The sequence below is a fragment of the Nymphaea colorata genome, chromosome 9, assembly GCF_008831285.2.
Source record: "Nymphaea colorata isolate Beijing-Zhang1983 chromosome 9, ASM883128v2, whole genome shotgun sequence".
Lineage (NCBI taxonomy): Eukaryota > Viridiplantae > Streptophyta > Magnoliopsida > Nymphaeales > Nymphaeaceae > Nymphaea > Nymphaea colorata.
In genome coordinates, this window is record NC_045146.1 from 2,795,676 (window position 1) to 2,815,015 (window position 19,340).

The window sequence follows — 19,340 nt, forward strand, 5'->3', positions numbered from 1 at the left end:
TGGACGGACTGATACCCTCATTCGTCTATAGATACCCGATCCACTACAGGGAAAGAAAACAGTGGTCAGATCCGGATCCAAACGATCCCCTCGGCTTGGTTTTACTCCATGTCCAGACCTACTCCAAAATCAGTCTACTCAACTGTGAGATATCTTTAATAGTGAGAACAAATATATTAGTGCTGAGGCATTTTTGTTAAACGTTAACTTAAATGTTTGGATAAATTATTATTTGGAACCCTTTTAATAACTAATCAGAGTGGCGCAGCGGAAGCGTGGTGGGCCCATAACCCACAGGTCCCAGGATCGAAACCTGGCTCTGATAGGCTCTTCAGAGAAAAGGCTTCTTCAACCATTGTCTTTTTTGTTAGACCTAACCAAAAAAAAAAAAATATAAAATTAAGTCTTATGAATGCGGCCGCATTCTGAAACTGATGATTTTGACATCTTTCGTCTTTCTTACTTTGGGTTTATTTGTCTGAAATCGACGACGACGATAAGGATGCTCGTCACAATTATCACCAGTTCTTTGAGTTCTACCCGTTGAAAACTCATGCGTTTGAAAACATGTTGGACACCTTCTGGTAGCAATTTTTTCTTTAATGTTTATTTAAAGAAACTGTTTCGGGGTAAAGCCCCAAAAGCCATATATATATATATATATACCTTTATGCCTTTAAGGTATTATTAGATTGCTTTGAGGCTTAAAAGGGCTTATAATACTCTCTCTCTCGCTCGCTATTATCAGCATTTAAATCAACCAGGTCTTCGAAGATCTAATCGTATTCCTACCTAGCGGCCACCCAGTCAGAGAACACTCATGAAGAATAGGCGGTCGGTGCTGATTACTCCTACCTGGGACAATCTTTCCTCAATGATTTGTTCTCGCAACAAAGATGGTATAGCATTAGCACATATGTTTCGTATATACAAATAGAAATAATACATAATCTACGACTCTCTGTGAACCACGATTCGTATGAGCCACGAAAGCGTAACACGCGGCAAGCTCCGTGAGGAATCGCATCAATCAACTCCTATAGCCTTCGTAAATCGATACATTTATATAGTAAATGCATACGTCACACAGAAAATGCATTTTTTGCAAGTGAACGAATTTGAAACTCATTTTTCACCTAGGCGTTGGCTTGCAAGAACTTTTTTCAAGGAAGATGGACTTCAAGACTCCAAAGTTTTGACCCAAGAGGTGGACTTTCAAGACTTCAATATGTTTTTGATGAGGCCAAAGTTAGATCCCACCTGATATCCAAGCTGTACGAGGGCAATATTCAGACTAGTCACCGGTTGGCGCAAAAAGTAGGGAGTGCGCCCAACGCCAGCTTCCCTATACAAAAACAGAAAAAATCTCAAACGTCCGTAAGTTTTACTCGGTAAAATTTCCCCGATCTGCCGCGATTATGATCGTAGTTGTATGATTATCTCACTTCGTTGACGGCAAGCGCAAGCCAAGCTGTGATTCGTTGGGCGGTTGAGCAAGCCCGACTGGATAGCGACGTCCTTGGACTCCACCGTGAAACAATGTGGACCCATCGAGTGAAAGAGAAGAAGACGCAAACCAAGCATAAAAAAACTGCAACATACCAGAGACCAAGCAATAACTAAAATACATAAGGCTTCCCTTTGAAATATCTCAGATATACAGAAGGAACCGAGTCTCAACAAGCAAGGAGACCCGATAACCTATTATCCAACCCTTAAAAAAAGATCAAAGAACTGAGTCAAAAATTAGTCCTTTGTTCGTCTATTAAAAAAAAGAAAAGGAAGAAAAGACCTCCACCTTGTTCCTCCCTTCACAAGAGAGCCCAGATGCTCAGATGAAATATCTGATCCGTTTCTGTATGTGCTTCGACTATTTCCTAGTTACCGTTAGATTTGATAATTTCAGGCGAGAAGAAATTTTGCCAAAATTACCAGAAGATCAAATGGGGCGACCAGAAGGCCTTGTTAGGCTTCATCCGGCGGCCACAGCATCAGTACGCGAGTTTGATTCCAGCAGCTGGTGGAGCTTGCCGGTGTTCTCATGGCCCTCATCATCCCGCTGCCCACTGCGATTCACCTGGCTGGCATTACTCATCCTGGACAGGAAATTCTCGACGCCCGCAGGCTGAGCTTCAACCTTATCCAGGGAAACACCTCCTGCACGTTCCATTTGTGCCTTCTTGACCTTCTCCTGCAGTTCCAAAGCATAAACTCGATTCATTTTCTGTTCCTCGAGTTCATGTTCATAAAGTTCACCCAAAAAAGCTAAACATATGCAGAATGGGCTTCTGAACGAAGATAAAATACAGCCAGACAGCCCATAATCTCAGAAGCCACACAATGCATCGTCAACCACCAGTAGAAAACAAGTAGACTCTGTGGGTTAATCTCAAACTAAAACAGGGTAAGGATGAAGAAACTACCATTAGAGACGAGTTCTCTTGCTTCAATTTCTCAGATTTTTCCCTCAAACGATTTAGTTCCTCTCTAAGATCCAGGTTCTCACTATTGAGTGACTCCACTTTCATTGCTAGCTCCTCGGTCTCCGCCTGAAAAGAATATGAACGATCAGCTGCGTGCATGCATTCGAGAAAAAAGAGGGAACGAGAGAGAGAGAGAGAGAGAGAGAGAGAGAGAGAGAGAGAGAGAGAGAGAGAGAGACCTGTTTCCTCAACCTTGACCGCCTTGCAGACTCACGGTTAGACTGTTTCCTCCTTTCTCGCTTCAATTCACGCTCATCCTGCAAAATGAAATTGAAAGCGCCATGAAAAACTATACTGCCAGTCTAAACTTAAAATAGAAAAACTTTAGCCAGGAAAGATGATGCTCTAACTTCAAATAAGCTATTAACTAAATTCCTCCATCTTGTCCATGACAAGTAACATTAATTTCCACTACTTCCTAGAACCCTTCTGCCAATTCTAAGTTTCTAACTACCAGCTGTCAGGAAATATAACTTCGTAAAACCAGAAATTCAGACTTACTAGTGACTAAGATGGGACCTGAAGCCAAAGAAATGCTAATCAATATGCATGATAGGTTGAAAAGGAAAATTATTTATGGGACCATCATGAATTCAAGATTGATCTGCTTTTGTTTATACAACAAAATCGTTTAACGCTGAATTCCACCACCCGCCTACTGAAACCTATGCAGGATCCATCTTTGGAAGTGGGGAATGTTACTCGTGAATCAAGATCCTCATTCCTGCTAAGATACTCAACTGGTAACTAAAAGGCGCCAACTTCCATGTCTAGAATAGCAGAGAAAACTTCTCTTTTTGATGGGCAGAAAACTCAGACATGCTTTCGAAGAGGAAGGTACTAACTTAGAAAATCCATACCTGCAGCCAGAGTTCAGAGGGCAAGCCCTCACGGGCAGGAACCATGACACCTGCTGCCTGAAGACCAGGGGCTGCAGTTCCAGCCTTTGATTTTGGCGAGGTGAGGTTTCTGAATTCCATTCCTGGAGTCATGCCAGATACGGACACACACTCCGCTGTCTTGCTTGCAGGTGGGGTTGCAGCAACTGCTAAAGGTCTACTGGTAGAGGTGTGCGACTCTCCATTCGCCTTAGAATCACCGTTGCTGGTTTTCCCTGTCAATAAGGCAATAACTTCAATTTTAGTCCATCTTGTGTTTTCTATGATCAAGTTTTATCTTACTTCTTTAAAACTTATTTTCATATCTTAATTGTTCTATATTCATCTCGCTTCCTGCCCAGATCCATAATCCCACTTCTTCTTCTTGTATGGCTTTCTATATCCATTTCATGAGTTGGTAATTATGGGTCTGATTGCACCAGTGGAACTTCTCTGCTGAAGCCGCCTAACAGCAGACCCAAGTTGGCCCCAGCAACAATGGCCATAGGAAGCTGGCATCTGAGGTCAAACTTTATCCCTTCTATTTATGTCTTGACTCTTGGGCTTTTATCTCTCCTCTTATTCTCTTTTTCTTCCTTTTCTTTCGAGCACATTTTTTATTAAATTCTTGAACGTACATACCTACTAGCTTCTCTTTAAAATGGGGGATTTCCGAGTAAGTAAAACATAAAAATTACGAATTAATATTTCTAACAATTACCAAACCTGAAAACACGGAAATTTACATGAAATGCTTCTATAACATACCGTTAAGTGTTAATTCCTCAGCGATCCTTTTCCTCCCACCCGTATTTCCGTCGCTTCCCTCACTGGAGCCTTCTGAGCCACTATCCCCACTGCTTTTTTTCCAATTAAAATTTTTAGGGAACTAGTATTAATATGGCAAGCCAATAGAAAGGAACAAGCATAAACATCTGCAATTATGAATACCTGTAGCGAAACCAAACACAAATACTTTAAACTTTTAAAGACAAAGTTGCCTGGTAACAAGTAACTAAAGTGTGAAAGCTATTCTTTGTAACATCAGACATAGACAAACCTCTGTGATTGTCCGTGTGTCTGGCCACCTGATGCATCAACATTTCCGTTGCCAATTGAAACAGCAAGTCCTCCAAACCCTTTCAGTTTTTTCACCAAGCCTTGATCCTTACTGTTGGATGATTTACTAGGTGTTTCTGTGCTAGCACCCTGTATAGAAACATTTATAAGATGGCATATTTAGATACTCAATTATCTAAGCTCCAGGCAGTAAATTTAATTTGAAGCCATGTTATTGGTTGATAATTCACCAAGTTACCCAATCAAGGTCCACCTTAGAACACTGACCTGGTGTAACTCGGTTCAGGTTATCCGTTATTACAGTCACAGAAGTTTCGAGACGGTAAAGCCTCACAACTTCTAATTTCCACCTGATTTCCCAGATTGCCCAAGTTCTAGACAACCTTATCATTCAGTAAACCATGCGACAAATCTTAGAAAGATCTAAGGAGGCTTATCGAATCAGGTTAAATACCGTAGCTTCATTTGTTGCAGGTGTTGAAACAACATGGCCATGTGGATGTGCACCCTGTAAAAATTAACAGTCCAATATGTTAATCTAATATCTATGGAACAGATTCAATCATCAGAATATTCACTGTACCTTTCTCCTTTGATTGCCTTTAAATTGGTAAAAACAATGTTCCTAAATACATGGGAAGAAGAAAGTGCTAATGCTAGTGTTAGAAAGTAACCAGGACTCACCAGAGCCATTGAAGGATGATGAGCATACATCCCTCCATGAGAATACAGTGCCGCATATGCTGGTGATCCATAAGGTGGGAGAAGAGGCTACAAGGGAAAATGCAAATACATCAGCAAGCTCAGCTGCTAATTCAACCAAGGATATTGTCCAAACAAATTAGGTGGGAAAAAAATTTCACCATGTATGTGCCAATTAGTTCACCACACATTAATGGCCTTGAAAAACATTAAAAACGAAAGGCTTAATCCATTAAATGTCACCATTATCGTCTTTATAAGAAGAAAATAATGCATTTATAACTGTAAGAATAGTATTAAGTGTAATACTGTAATGTGTTCCCAACATGTCATCCTCTTAGAAAATCACCATTTCTGTTTAACTCTTGTTGTCTGTAAATGGAAGCCTGACAAAGACAGAAGCAACGCCATGGAAGAAAATACAAAAGAAAGGAGACCTCTTTCATAGACTGAACAAGAATAACTGATCTTATACCGTACGTTACTGCGACTCTACATCTACATCTCCCTCTCCCTTCTCCCTTTGTGAACTTGGCCTCTGAAGCCTTTGGGCCTTGGGTAGATAATGTAACTTGATAGATCCAGCTATTTAAAGATTTCTATCAATAACAGCAAGAGGCATGTACAGACTCTATACTCACAGTGGTTCACTCAAAATAAAGAAGAAGACCAACCTAAATGTCTTCCATGGTTATCTATTCTTTTCTAAGGACCTTTACATCCCTTTACCAGTGAGTACGCAAACACACATTTTGTTACTTACTTTTACATATATCTCACAGTATATGGTAGCTCAAAAGAAAAAGCTCAAATACCTGCGGTCCCCATAGGTATGGATGAGGGGGATGACCGGATGCAACAGCAGATCCAAAATAAGGGGGTGGCATGCCAACTCCTGGGTAATATGCCTGAACAGCCAACAAACACAACAATGTGTTGATTAAGACACTGCTACAAAGAGAAAGTCGAAGGAGTGACAGAGAGAGAGAGGGAGAGACAGACAGAGAGAGAGAGAGAGAGAGAGAGAGAGAGAGAACCTGAAAAGCTGTCCAATCAGGATAAGCAGGTATAGCAGAATGTTCCTGCACATTAGAAGTTTAGGTTATTTTAAGGTGCCAATCTAAATTAAGGAAGAAACGTAAAGAGAAGCAGTGAGAGAATGGCACTGCAAATATCCTCACTACTTCAAGCGATGAGTACAGCATATTCTATCCATATATTCAGTGGCCAGTTATATTATATCCCGTCCACATATTTAATCGCCAGTCATATTACAAAAACAACTGAAAGATGCAGAAAAGGAATTGAGACTTTAAGGCCACGTCGTCAGTAGTCAAATGCTTTGCTGTCTTGTCATTTTCAAAGAATTGAACCACCTAAGATTATAAGATAAGCTAAAATTGATCATAACTTTCTAAACTGATGAGCTGAAACCGAACTATATCGATAAAATTAAAGCATACAAAATGTTGAAATAATATATTTTTTATTGCTAGAGAACCTGCAACAGTGAATAAGTCGTCATTGTGAAAATATAGTAAGATAACTAAACTAAGATCAACTAACCTGTGCAGGAGAAGATGCTTTCTCGGACCTTGTTGGGGTCCCACCTTCCGTGATGCCCATTAAGCAAAGTTAGGTCTAGTGTGCTAACCAAAAGAGTAATACGACAGTCTTCTCACACAAAACAGTTCGATATGCCTGAAATCAAACAGAAAACTGTATTATCAGAAATTTAAAACAGAAGACGTCCTCAATGTAGTTCATGAAGATCATCACGTACATATATTAGAATGACAAAACTAAAAATCTTGTCATCGTAAGATATTTGCATGGACAAAACTAGTGTAGTGTGCAACATTAACTGAACTCTCACACCTAAGACACTGAAAGCAAACTTATTGTCCATAGCATTGATTAAAAGAGTTCAATAGACAATTATATGTACAAGAACACACAAGAAACTCAGGAAAACAACAACAAAAATGGTGATGATAACGACAACGACAAGATACAAAAGTACCGTTCATGCTATATCACATGAATAGGAGGTGGCAGATGCATGGACATGGCCAACTTGGAGAAATTTTCCATACAAAAAAGACGGATAACACAGGGACTGAAAAATGTGCTACACAGATCAAATGGATAATATGTTGATTGCCAAGTGCCTACATACACAATATGCTTTGAAGTAATGAACACCACATCCAAGGACAACAACGTGGGCAGAAGTAAACACGACTGCTAGCAAACTTTGCTTATAAGTTGGTTGCCTCGACAACTTTGTCAACAAAAGAAGAGGAAAATAAGAAGATAGATCTTCACAACTGTCAAACTCAGGCTTGACCTTACACGAAGTGATGGAATTTTACTCAAGTATAAATTTTACTCAAATATGGTTATACGTTAATTTATTTATCCACTAATGTTTCAAAGAGTTAGTAGAATGTAGGATAATAAGCCACCCTCTTGTCTGCTTATGCTACCAGCACAGGTAACTGGACAGTTCATGCAATGTTGCTCAGCGAATTGTGATCAAAGATATCGATTAAATTATACTTATTAATTCGGTAGCGTCCAAACTTATAGAAGAACCTGCATAGGTGAAGAAATTAATCATACTTGCCATTATTCATGGCTAACGGACTTGAAGCTGTTACCCGCAGAACTTGTTTTTTTGCTAGGTCTTCCGTTGGGGCAGAGCAGCCGACAGTTGAAAATCTATGCGCTCACAAAAATTTGTAGAGATGCAGCCAAAGGTAGGAAGCAGGTTAAGAATACACAGGACCATGAAGAAGACATACCCAGCTCAAACAACCTGGACACACACAAACACAAACAAGGCGTTTCCCTTCTCTTTGTGCTTCTATTATTAGCAAGTCACTTCCTTTCCTCCGCTTTCACAACCTAAATATTTGCTTTTCCTCTTGCAGATTAAAGAGGTCACTTGTATTTGATTCGTTGCTCCTTTTCCTCTTTTCTCCTTCCTTCCTACAGCCACGATTGCACATGCAAGTGCTTGTGACTGCCAACTCTCTCTCTCTGTGTTCGCTCTAAGGAATAACAAAAAGAAGTATCCTCTACTCGCTCCGCACCCACAGTTCCGTACTTCATTATAGCTTGTCTCGTACAAAGAGATGGCAGATAACGAATCTATTTCTCCATCCTCTATCCAACCGTTCCTTACTCTCCTTGCACACGAGAGCGTAAACGTGATTGGTCTCGTCCTATCAGAAGTCATCAAAGATTTCCTTTTAAGAGAGGTCACGAAAGCGATTACATATCTAACTAAATAAATGAGTAGTATTAGATCTCTGCTCTCAAACTGCTTCATCCTCCCTTTGTCTTCATAAATTGAATAAATTTCTGCAACAAACTTCGTTTTTCTACTCAAAATAACTAATTTATCAAGTAGTCGAGAACTGCAATCATGAGGTAAAAGAAAGCAAAGAAACTGTGACTCGATCCTCCATTGCATGAATGCAAGTAAATATATATTTCCGCCTAACCAGGTTCTAATCTTTTACAAGAAAAAGAATATGTCCCTAAAGATGCAAAATTTTCCCAATCTTCGAGCACTTAGCGCCACGAACTGAAACAAAAATTCGTCCGAAGCACGAACAGGAAGCACAAATCCAGGAGCCACACCATCCAAATTGCATGACAGAGCTCTCAAAACCAACGATTTCCCAACAGATCCGAATCCCGACAGAACAAGTCAAAGCATAAACAAAGGAATATCAAACATGAGCAGAAAATTGAAAGCAAAAAGAAAAGAAAAGACACACACACCTCCGCCTCCCGGTTCAGCTTTCCCTCATTCCCCCGAGATCTCACCGGAAAGAACCCGCTGCAAAGACCTACACAAGAACAGAGAACCGGTTCCTGATAACGATCCGCAATCAGCCCGCCCGAGTCGAGTCTCAGGCCGTCTCGCGGAAGTATGATTCACCCCCGCCTCTTCTTCGCCCTCCTCTACCTCTCCTTCCTTTCTCCGCCCGGCCTCCGCGTCTCCTTCCTCCCCGGCCAGAGAAAAAAGATAGAGAGAGACGGCAAAAGGAGACTTCTGCTTAGAGAAAGAGAGATGCAGAAGAAGCACAGTTTTCTTGCTCACACCGCTTACAGAGAGAGACAACGAGGCACGAAAAGCTCCTGCTTTCACTCTTCAGGGAGAGAGAGAGAGAGAGGTAGGGAAGAGGGAGGGAAGAAGAAGGAGAGGAGAGGGAGGGAAGGAGGAGGGCCAGAGGGGAGGAGCCAGGGAGGTCGCCACGTCATCGAACGCGTGTCCGTAGAGCTGAGGGTGAGTATAAAAATACGGAGGGCGGGCGTATATACGGTGTCGTGGAGGGCGAAAAGGGTGGTGGTTGGGGTTGTCCATCGGAGGACGTGCACGCCATTTATTTTTATTCCGGGTCATCTGCTTTGTACACGTGTCCGGCGGAGACGTTGCCTACGCGTCGTCCTTCCCCCGCCAGCTAATCCATCCCGTCATGTGGCTGACGTGGTCGCGGATTTAACCGAATTGGCATCTCCCTCTCGCGTCCGTCAACTCTCTCTCCCCCCACCTTCCCTGCCCCTACTCATTACCCAAAATGACAAACCTGTCCTTTTCGTTTTCTTCTTGACGAAAATGCCCTCGGTTCTCGGTCTTTGACAAGTGCGGGGACGGGTCGGACAGATGGCCACTGTGATCCGTATCAGTTTTCCCTTTCTTTCCTGCTTGATCCTTAACGCTCCTCCTGTTTTAAACTGGGCATTCGAATATCCGACGGATATGGTATTTGGCCTAACTTAAGGTCCGGACTTAAACCCAGTAATTGAGCACTGAACCGATTTACCGATTTGATAAGTTGTTGAACCCGTTTGAGTTGACCCCACTCAGTCTAAAACTTATTTTTAATATTTTATATATTATAATTAGTTATATTTTATATTAAAAATATATATTTTTTAATTTTAACTAAGCTACGCCCGAACTCTAATTTTAGGGTAATATGAATGAGCCCAAACTGTAATCACGAACTGTGACCCAACCCGAGTTCAACTTTTTAGCCCGATGTCTAGCCTTGCTGTTTTTTTTTTTTTATCGTAAAAAAAACATGAGGAAGTTATTGTTGTCTTTTTGAATATTTTTAAGAAATTCAGGAGAAGGTGATTAATAGTTTTTAAATTAGTAGCCATTTTTTATAAAAAGTGAGAAACTGGAAAACCTTGCGAAAATTATCGGTTATCCGATCATTATAACTTTATTTAATTAGCAGTGACGATCTTTCAGATGTGTAAGAAATCTAGGGCGTTGTGGAAAAAAAAAAAAAAAAGGGTCCTAAGGATGAGTAAGTAGCTAGTTATATAGATTCCAATACCTCCCATGTTATAAGGTCATATGCCCTTAAGGTGTGTGTGTTTGGATGGTATTTCTTAAATTTAAATCTAATCCAATTTCTTAATTGAATATTAATTTTTTTTTATATCCAATTTTCTCGGATTGGTTCGGTCAAATATCTATTCAATCGAATGTATTGACATCCCTAATTCAGAGTATGACCTCTTTTCTTTAGGGTCATAAGCACAACCTTTTTTGCAGTCTATGAACATTGTTAAGGTCAAATGCAAGGAAAATTTTCTCGTGGATGTCCTTTTTTGTGTTTCATGACAAACTTATAAGATTAGACCCTCTCCCCTCCGATCTTAAATCCAATCTTTTCTCAAAACAAAAAATAATAAAACAAGGATTTTAGGTTTTATGAACCAACAACACATCATACCCACATCATTTCTATTGATTTCAAATCCGGAGTAATCAAACGCTTCCTATACTCAGTCTTCTTGCACTTCATTGATGCAAGTGATCTAAACAAAGTACTACGCAACTCTTGTAATTTACATGGCCCTGTAAAAGGACTGGCCATAAAAATCTGATCAACTATTTGGACAGATGTTCAATTTACAAAGCATGTTCTATATGCCAATGTATGGCTTCCAAGTACACCCATTTCATATGTGTGGGGCTGCTTGGATATGACTAATAACAAATGGAGAACTGATGTGGAAGGGGCACACTATGGTAAAGATAATTCAATGGTTGAAGAGGTGGAAGGGGAACATACCTAGTTATAGCATCTCATGGCCCTCAATAATTGGTTGTAGGCCTTAGTTGGGGTTTTTTAGATGATGCTAAGTTAGTGGAAGATGTCAAAGAAGTGGGAAGATTTTGACATTGCACATCATAAAAATCCAAAATGTGGAGCTCTTTTCTAGACTGTTCCTTGATTAGGTAAGGGTGGCATGGTGCTTTTCCTTGGGCTTCAATGACATAAGAGGTTTGGGAATCCAGGTTATACATGTATAATACACCAACATGAATGTAAATTCAAATTTAGCTTGCATTAGTTTGTTGTTACAAGTGACTTAGAGTTTTCCCATGGGTGGAGCCAGGATTTTGCCCTTAGGGGAGTCGAACTATCTTGCGGCACTTTGAATATAATTTTTGAATAATTTTCACTGGGGCTAGGACCTATTTTTCAAAAGTTTTATGGGGCCAAACTCAGATTTTTGAAAAATGTAGAGGGTAGATTTGAATTTTTCAAAATGTGAAGAGGCCCCGCATGGCCCCTGCTAGCCCCTCAGCTCCAGCCTTCTGTTGCTTTACGAATCATTTGCGCGTAGGCTCACTTTCTTTCATTCTTCTCAAAAGAATTTTCTACTTCTTTTAGTGGGGGGAGAATTTTTGTTTGTTTTGGTTTTGGATTTGCATGGATTGAACCACAAACATGAATTTCACAAAAGATTTGCATTTCCTTGGGTCTCCATAAATTGAGAAGTTGACACTGAATTGCATATGGAATTTGAATTCCTCAATGAATTTGAAGAGGGAGTGTTGCATTGGAGTGTCTTGATTGGAGGATATGGCAAAGGGCTTGACATAATTTTTGGCCAAATGAATGAAATACATATGCCTAAATGCATTTTTAGGCATGTGTACATGCATAGTTTTTATATAACGTTGGTTGCATGATAATTGCCCTGATGACCGAGTGCGGGTTCTGCGCTTTAGTGCCACCCATTTTAGGTAGAGGTGAACACGAGCCAACTCGAGCTCGAGTTCAGTCAGTTCGACCTCCGCTCGACTAATAAAACCTCGAGCTTGATAATAGATCGATGGAAGCAGCTCGAGCTCAACTCGGCAATTACGTGTTGAACTCCAGCTCGACTCGATTAAGGCTCGACAAACTCGTTCGAATAGAATTGTTGAGCTTGAGCTTGACTCGATCAAGGCTCGACAAACTCGTTTGAATAAAATTAATATTCATCATTATGTGTTGAGCTCGAGCTTGACTCGATTAAGGCTTGACAAATTTGCAATCTCATTGGAAGACTTGATTAGGGCTCGACAAACTCAATTAAGGTTCAAGCTCGACTCGGCAGTTACATGTTGAGCTGGAACTCAACTTGATTATTTGAACGAGTCGACTCATGAACTCGAACTCGACTCTTTAAACAAATGACTTGGCTTGAAATCGTTCACGAGCGGAGCCTTTAACGAGTCGAGCTCGAGTAGCTCGACTTGTTGTTCACCCCTAATTTTAGGGCTAGTTGATTCAGGTCATACTAGTATATATGTTTGTAATAGTTTATTTTGCATCTTCTGCACCCAAGATTGACATGCAAATGTGTTTTTTCAAACATCATTACAAACTTTTATGGGACAAATTTCTAGAAAACCTACTTCAAGTCCATCCAACGCCCTCTTAGTATGTAGCTTGGCAGTCTCATGCACTTTCTTTTAATATTTTAACACTAGAAATTTATGTTACTTGCACTCAAGGGAGCGCAAAGCCAGAAATTTTCGTTTCTGGGACACTAAATATATAGGTAACAAATCTTCAATTGGGCTTAGGGCAGTGACCGAGTCTGGTGAGGCCGACCCTCATTTTCATGACCTAGGCATCCTTTGGCTTATCGTTAGCATAAAATACTTTTGCATCTAGAAATTCAACATGGTTTATAGTCGAAGGGTGTACCATTGTCATCACTGACACCAACACCATCAAGTACCCCAAAATAAGGAAGAATTGAGAGCTTTCCGGCCTCTCTTTTGGGCGATGGTTTATTAAGTTCTTGCTCACCCAGAATATGTTCTAAAGTTGTCAAAGTCAAGTGGTTAAAAGACAAAAGAGAGGGAAAGAGAGAGAGGACTCCTTTGTGCAATAATAATAGTTCCCTTTTTTAGGGTCGTCAACGATTAGGTTTGAATCGGCGGCCGGGGCCACCCCTTCTACCATGGTTTGCACTTGCCCATCCTAATCCGTATCCCCTCTCTCAACCGAGCCCATGAATGTAATTGTGTCTCTTATGATTCCGGAAGGTTTGCGTGTTTTATCCGTATGGTAAATTTCTTTTGTGAATGTGAAGGAGGAATATTTCATCTTTATCGTCTGGTCTGACTAAGAATCAAAGCCAAAGCGACCACCCTTTCTTACCTCATCACCCTAAAAAAGAAGTTTTTCTTCTAATTAATTTCAAATATATTTTTCTCTCATTTTCCCCCCCTTTTCTTTTTTTTCAATGTTGTTTTTCAAGCTCCACTTGCAGTCTAATTGCAATATTAAATTCATTATATTGGGATTCAGGGACTTCTCGCACCCGAAACTGAGCCCAGATCGTGGTGGCACGCGTTGAACACGCATAAGGGACATTTTGGTCATCTTTCTCATCCTTGACCTCCAAGGAGAATTTCATGACAACCAAGTTGGACAAAGAGGGAAGCTTCGCGTGAACTCTGGAAAGGGCAAAAAGTGGCGACAATGGACGTTTTTGAGCTTTGACTTCTCAAACTGACGCAACCATGACAGGCATGAGCGCAACACGCAAGTTCGTGTAGATGTTTCATATACTTTTTTATTATAGTTTTGCATAAAATATTGGGTTAATAAGATAAAACGGCCAAGAAACCTTGGTAAAAAATTTGTATTAATGACAAAAGAATGGTATTAATGTTGAATTATTTTGTTATAATGTCATCAATTTATACTTCTCGTAAAACCTGGAGATAAATTTATTGTAATATTTTAGTCATTTCAAGAAAATGACAGTAAGCCAACAAAGATTTAGATTTCACGCAAGAATAAAGTCAGCGGTAAGAAGTTCACGTATTCTTATGCACCGTAGATTGTGCGTGACCTTCAAGATTTATTTGATACACTCGAATCTGAGGTTCGAGACTGATATAAGATTTTTTTTTTTATGTGGGACCCACTGTGCAAACAAACATCTGAATTTTACCACTGCGTGAAAAAAGAATTAAAATCTTTATTCTTTAACATTGCATTTGATGAGATCCGTGGTGATCTCATATTACTGCATATTTGAAATTTTGTTGTTTTCAAATCCGAGTCCCCCTCCCAAGCGGTACGTGTTAAAAGCTTGACTCGAGAACAAGTTCGAGTTGAGTCTTTTGCTTAACGATCGAGTTAAGTTTGAGTTCAACACGTAGCTACCGAGTGGAGGTCGAGCCTTAATCGAATTTGTCGAACCTTAATCAAGTCGATATATTCAAACAAATTTACGAGTTTGTCGAGCCTTAATCAAGTCGAGTTTGAGCTCAACACGTAACGATGAATATCAATTCTAGTTTGTCGAACCTTAATTGAGTCGAGTTTAAGCTCAACACGTAACGATGAATATCAATATTCAAACGACTTTGTCGAGTTTTAATCGAGTCTAGCTCAAGCTCAACACATAACTGCCGAGTCAAGTTCAAGTTGCTTCCGTCGAGCTATTCTAGAGCTCGAGCCTAGTCGACCTCGAGGTTTCATTAGTCGAGCTAAGCTCGAGATGACTGAACTCGGACTCGACTCGGATCGTGTTCACCTCTCATGTGATTTCAAATCCACATTTCTTTATGTTAAAGTATGGATTTGAAATCCATGTTAGGGGTATAAGCTGAAATCGACACTTTGATACAACTGTGGATTTCAGCTATTACAGATTCGAGATTCCCTAGGATCTGAGATCCATGGGCAATCAAACACACCCCAATTTATGACCAAGATCTTAGATTTGAAGGCCAATGGAAAGATGGTCTCACCATGGATCTGATATTATCAATGATCTATAATCATCTTAGATCTCAAATTCGAGGTTGTCCATGGCCTCCTTAGTAAGATAGATAAATATTTGGTCGTGTACCAACTTTTAGGTTCAATTTCTTTAAGTTGTGAAAAACCAGAACAAATGCATAAAAAGGAAAATGAAAGGTCACTTTCATATTAATAGTAAATGGTTTATTTTAAGTATGTTCAAACAGACATGTAGCTTTCATGCAACAGAATCTTACGGCTTTCTTTTTATGTGAAGTTTATTCATGAATTTCAAATCGAACCGATAATACAGGTGCATGTCTAGAAACCTACAAAGAATATAAATAAACGTCCCCAAAATCAAAGAATTTAATGCAAAGAGGGATCAGCTGATTGAGTGCTTGATTGCTTTCCCTTTTTTTTTAACTCCAACATATATCTATATATATATATATATATATATATATATATATATATATATATATATATATATATATAAACTCCCATTCAAGTAATTTTAAGAAACCCGTTTTTGTTTTTCTGTGCACTCAATGCTATTTATTTCCCATTAAATGGGGAAATTGGAAGAAGAGAAAGTTGTTAAATACTTAAACGTACGTAGATTGAGTGAATATAAAGCTATGAGAACTCATTTATAAGATAGTCAAAGAAAATATTGTGTGAAAATATACCTTTTTGAAAATCAAAATAGAAGTTGTACTCATATTTTTCTGAAAATAACTTTACATATAGCTTCTTGTGAATTATTTGGCAAGAATAAAATAATTAGTAAAATTGAATGTCAAGAGTCGCTGAGCTTACTCAAGAGAGAAGAGGGTCATCACATCCATTATGATGAATGGTTAAGAGAAAAATAAGGAGAAACATTTGACAAGTATTTTTGTTATTTAGTATTAGTTCACATATTTTTATTCTTATTTTTCTCTCAATCGTCCTTTACAATGGATTGGATGACCATCAAGAGTAAGCAATACTCTCTCATATATATATATATATATATATATATATATATATATATATATATATATATACACCGAACATCCATATATGGTACTAAATTCATAAAAAAGAAAACTTAAGTAGGAGGCAACGCTTGAGAGGCAAATTTAAGATATAATATAAGGATTCTCCTTCTCTACAATATCTCCTATGTACATTAACAATCTAACTAGAAATGATCCAACTATTTGAATGCGTGTGTGTGTAGGTGCTGAATTCCATCGCCCATCGATCCTCTACATGGGATTCAGATTTGGATTCGTATCGGATTTATTTTTAAATAAACATTTTATATCTAATGCTTTACATTTTGAAAATAGACCGGATTTGAGTAAAAAATTCAGATTTGGATTCTAATAAGAATGTAAAAATCGAATCCGGATTGTGAAATCAGATTTAGATTTGATTTACCTTCGAATCCAAATATATGAATATCTAAAAAAGCAAATACAACTCTTTGTGTTTGATAGTAGGAATTCTGATTCCAGAATTGACAATGACATGTTTGATAAAACATGAAGCAAAATTCTAGAGTTGATGAATTAAAGAATCATCATGACATGTGCACATGAAAATGGAATCATAATTTGACCCCCAAAGGCTATAATTACGGAATCCAAATTCTTTGCTTGATAATGAAATTTTTGTTTCATAAAAACTGAGAATTTTAATCTTAGAATTCCATAATTCGAGCCTCATCAAACGCCTGAGTCCAACCCTAGGCCAACTACTTGGCCTCGTTAATTCCTAGTTTTCATTTGATGTGATGGTTGGTTATACGTACATGTCCTCATATATATTGCTAGTTTCACATTTATATGCCATTATGAATATATAACAAGGATACGATCTTGATGTTCATTCAAAATTATGTTATGAACATGGAGATTCTTTATGCAGGAATAGAGCTAGGAATTTTTTGTTAGGGGGCCAAATTATGGTTTTAAAATTTTAACAAGATTGAAATATAATTTTTTGAAAAATTTTATATGGGATAAATGATTTTTTTAAAAAAAATTACATGCATTTTTTTAAAAAAAATTTGATGGAGGACCATGGCCCCAGGTCTGCTCCCACCTGCCTATATGATTTTAAAAGCCAATTGTATGGTCAATAAAAATCAATTTAAGAACATAATTTTTATGTTGGATTTTGTTCATTTTAATTGTGGCCGCATAATTGACACCTGTGTATACATAGTCTGGCTTGCTAAAAGCAGATTCACATGTAAGATTGCACCATGTATGAACAAAAGGCTGACCTTAAAGGTATCATATCAAAACTTATTTGATGTCCAGCTCCCCCACCGCTGAGCTCCATGTGATGTTGATCTCCACGTGACAACGATGCTATTTTTTTTTGTTGTCGATGTGGCGGAACCAAAAATTTTTGGCTGAAGGGCACTATCCTTTCTCATTGGATTAGTGGTTTCGGCGCTTGAAGGGCACTGACCCAGGTCTGGTGTGGGCACATTACATGGCTGGGTGGGCCGGGCCGGGGTCCAGCTTTATTCTCATAATTTTTACATTTGCTCAACGCATGTATTTCAAAACGGATGCCAATGAATTAGATTTGAAATTGATTTATTCGTATCCGGAATCTGAATCAGTTTTATAAATTTACAGTTTCATGTCCAGATCCGACTCTAGCTGTTAATTACATAAATCATATAACTTTTGATTTGATCGTATACGTAAATAACTACTGTAGATTTTATTGTGGAAAAACCGTGTAAATAATTTAGTCGTGCCTTCTTTTCCCGCAATTCAGTAAACGAAGACCTAAGGAAAAGACTATTATGCCCTTGGAGGACTCAGAGTCGCCGCCGCGGTCTGATGTGTCGCCAACCATTTCCCCCTTTTATTGTCCTCACGATGCCAACCAGGCCACGACGGTGGCCGAATCTCAGCCGTCGATTTCACTGAAAAAAAAAGCAAAAACCCCCAGCGCATCAACTGAACCCCAAATCTCGGTTCCTAATCAAAATACCGGCACAAACTTTTCTGTATTTCCAAATACTGAATCTAAACTCGGGTTATACCGGCGACCACTTTAATTTATTCTCCACAAATAGTGTATGACAAGCAACCTAAGTCACCTTTAAATTTTTAATGAAGGTCCAACTTCAGCAAGTTCCAACTCTGGTTTCCGTTTATTAGTAACCTGAATACTGGAAAATGCTATATGTACGTTACTTGTAAAGCAATCCAAGAGATATTAATGGAAAATGTTTTCAAGCAAGTAGAAGCACAAAAAGTTTCGGAATTTGGCCGGTGAAGTCCTTCATGATTAATTTATTAGTGAGGAAGACGTTACCTGTTTAAACTTTACTTGGGAACCTGTTTCTTTTTTTATCAGTCATTTTACTTCTAAACATGCGATTGGACCATAAGAAGGAGAATTTGAAGCAAACGAAAAATAAAGTAACTTTGTGCCAGCTAACCAATAAATCCTAAATTTGGCCACTATTCCGAAAAAAAGCGAAAGGGGGCGGCCCCTCCCCGTCACCACCCACGTGTAAGCTGATGAGATCACGAGGTCGAAAGCAGCCCACCGAATGGGTCCCCACTCCCTCCTCCCTTAATGCACGGCTGCGATGCGGGCCACGTCATACATGAGTTCCGCATCTCGGATCTGCGGGGCCCACTCTAGTGAAGGAGTCGACACGTATAAGGTCGGGAGGGCCCCACAGCATCCTTTGCGGAGGGCGTCGGTGGGTGGTCCCGAACTAGACGTGCCTCTCTCTAATTGGGGTAGACTCTGAAGTGGGTCCCACCGCGAGAAAAAAATGGACGCCACGACAGCTCATCAGCAGCGACTTTTCGGTGGTGGTACTGGTGGACGTGGCGCTCCTGGCGTCCCACGTGGTCGTCGGGTACGCGGCGTCGTTTCATTGGATAAAAAGACGCGGCCCCGCGTTAGGCGATGAGCTGGCTTTTGTATTAGTTAAATCGGTGCATGTGGGTGGGGGCACGAGGAAAGGCGTCTGGTGGATGGTGACGTCATCGGGTCGTTCTTGACACGTGGACGGGGCGAGGCGTGCGATGGGTGGATGGATGACGTGGCTAGATAACCTCGACAGCTCACCCGGCAGC

The 19,340-nt window shown here is 39.6% G+C and overlaps 1 protein-coding gene and 1 non-coding gene across 3 annotated transcripts; one reads left to right on the top strand and one right to left on the bottom strand.

The window, feature by feature from the left end:
• The first annotated feature begins 253 nt into the window (after positions 1 to 253).
• TRNAM-CAU (transfer RNA methionine (anticodon CAU)) lies at positions 254 to 325 on the top strand. Its single transcript has one exon. It is a non-coding gene; the product is annotated as a tRNA-Met (tRNA).
• Positions 326 to 1,616: 1,291 nt separating this feature from the next.
• Positions 1,617 to 9,384, bottom strand: LOC116260509 (G-box-binding factor 3). Of its 2 annotated transcripts, none has more exons than XM_031638920.2 (12): positions 8,939 to 9,384; positions 6,710 to 6,844; positions 6,181 to 6,225; positions 5,959 to 6,051; positions 5,126 to 5,212; positions 4,896 to 4,949; positions 4,422 to 4,570; positions 4,130 to 4,221; positions 3,344 to 3,597; positions 2,663 to 2,740; positions 2,424 to 2,549; positions 1,617 to 2,191 (listed from the first exon to the last, which is right to left on the bottom strand). In XM_031638920.2, the coding sequence occupies exons 2-12, from the start codon at positions 6,767 to 6,769 to the stop codon at positions 1,973 to 1,975; spliced, it is 1,257 nt and encodes a 418-aa protein (XP_031494780.1). In that variant the 5' UTR covers positions 6,770 to 6,844; positions 8,939 to 9,384; the 3' UTR covers positions 1,617 to 1,972. The 2 variants fall into 2 exon arrangements, with proteins under 2 accessions (XP_031494780.1, XP_031494781.1); XM_031638921.2 differs by having other exon boundaries at positions 4,130 to 4,218; positions 8,939 to 9,378.
• Between the last annotated feature and the right edge of the window lie 9,956 nt (positions 9,385 to 19,340).

Coding starts and splice junctions, on each gene's coding strand:
- LOC116260509 (XM_031638920.2), bottom strand. CDS start 6,769: ATGGGCATCACGGAAGGTGGGACCCCAACAAGGTCCGAGAAAGCATCT. Junction 2,741..3,343: donor CCTCTGAACTCTGGCTGCAG/GTATGGATTTTC, acceptor TTCATTTTGCAG/GATGAGCGTGAATTGAAGCG. Junction 2,192..2,423: donor AAGAGAACTCGTCTCTAATG/GTAGTTTCTTCA, acceptor TTGGAACTGCAG/GAGAAGGTCAAGAAGGCACA.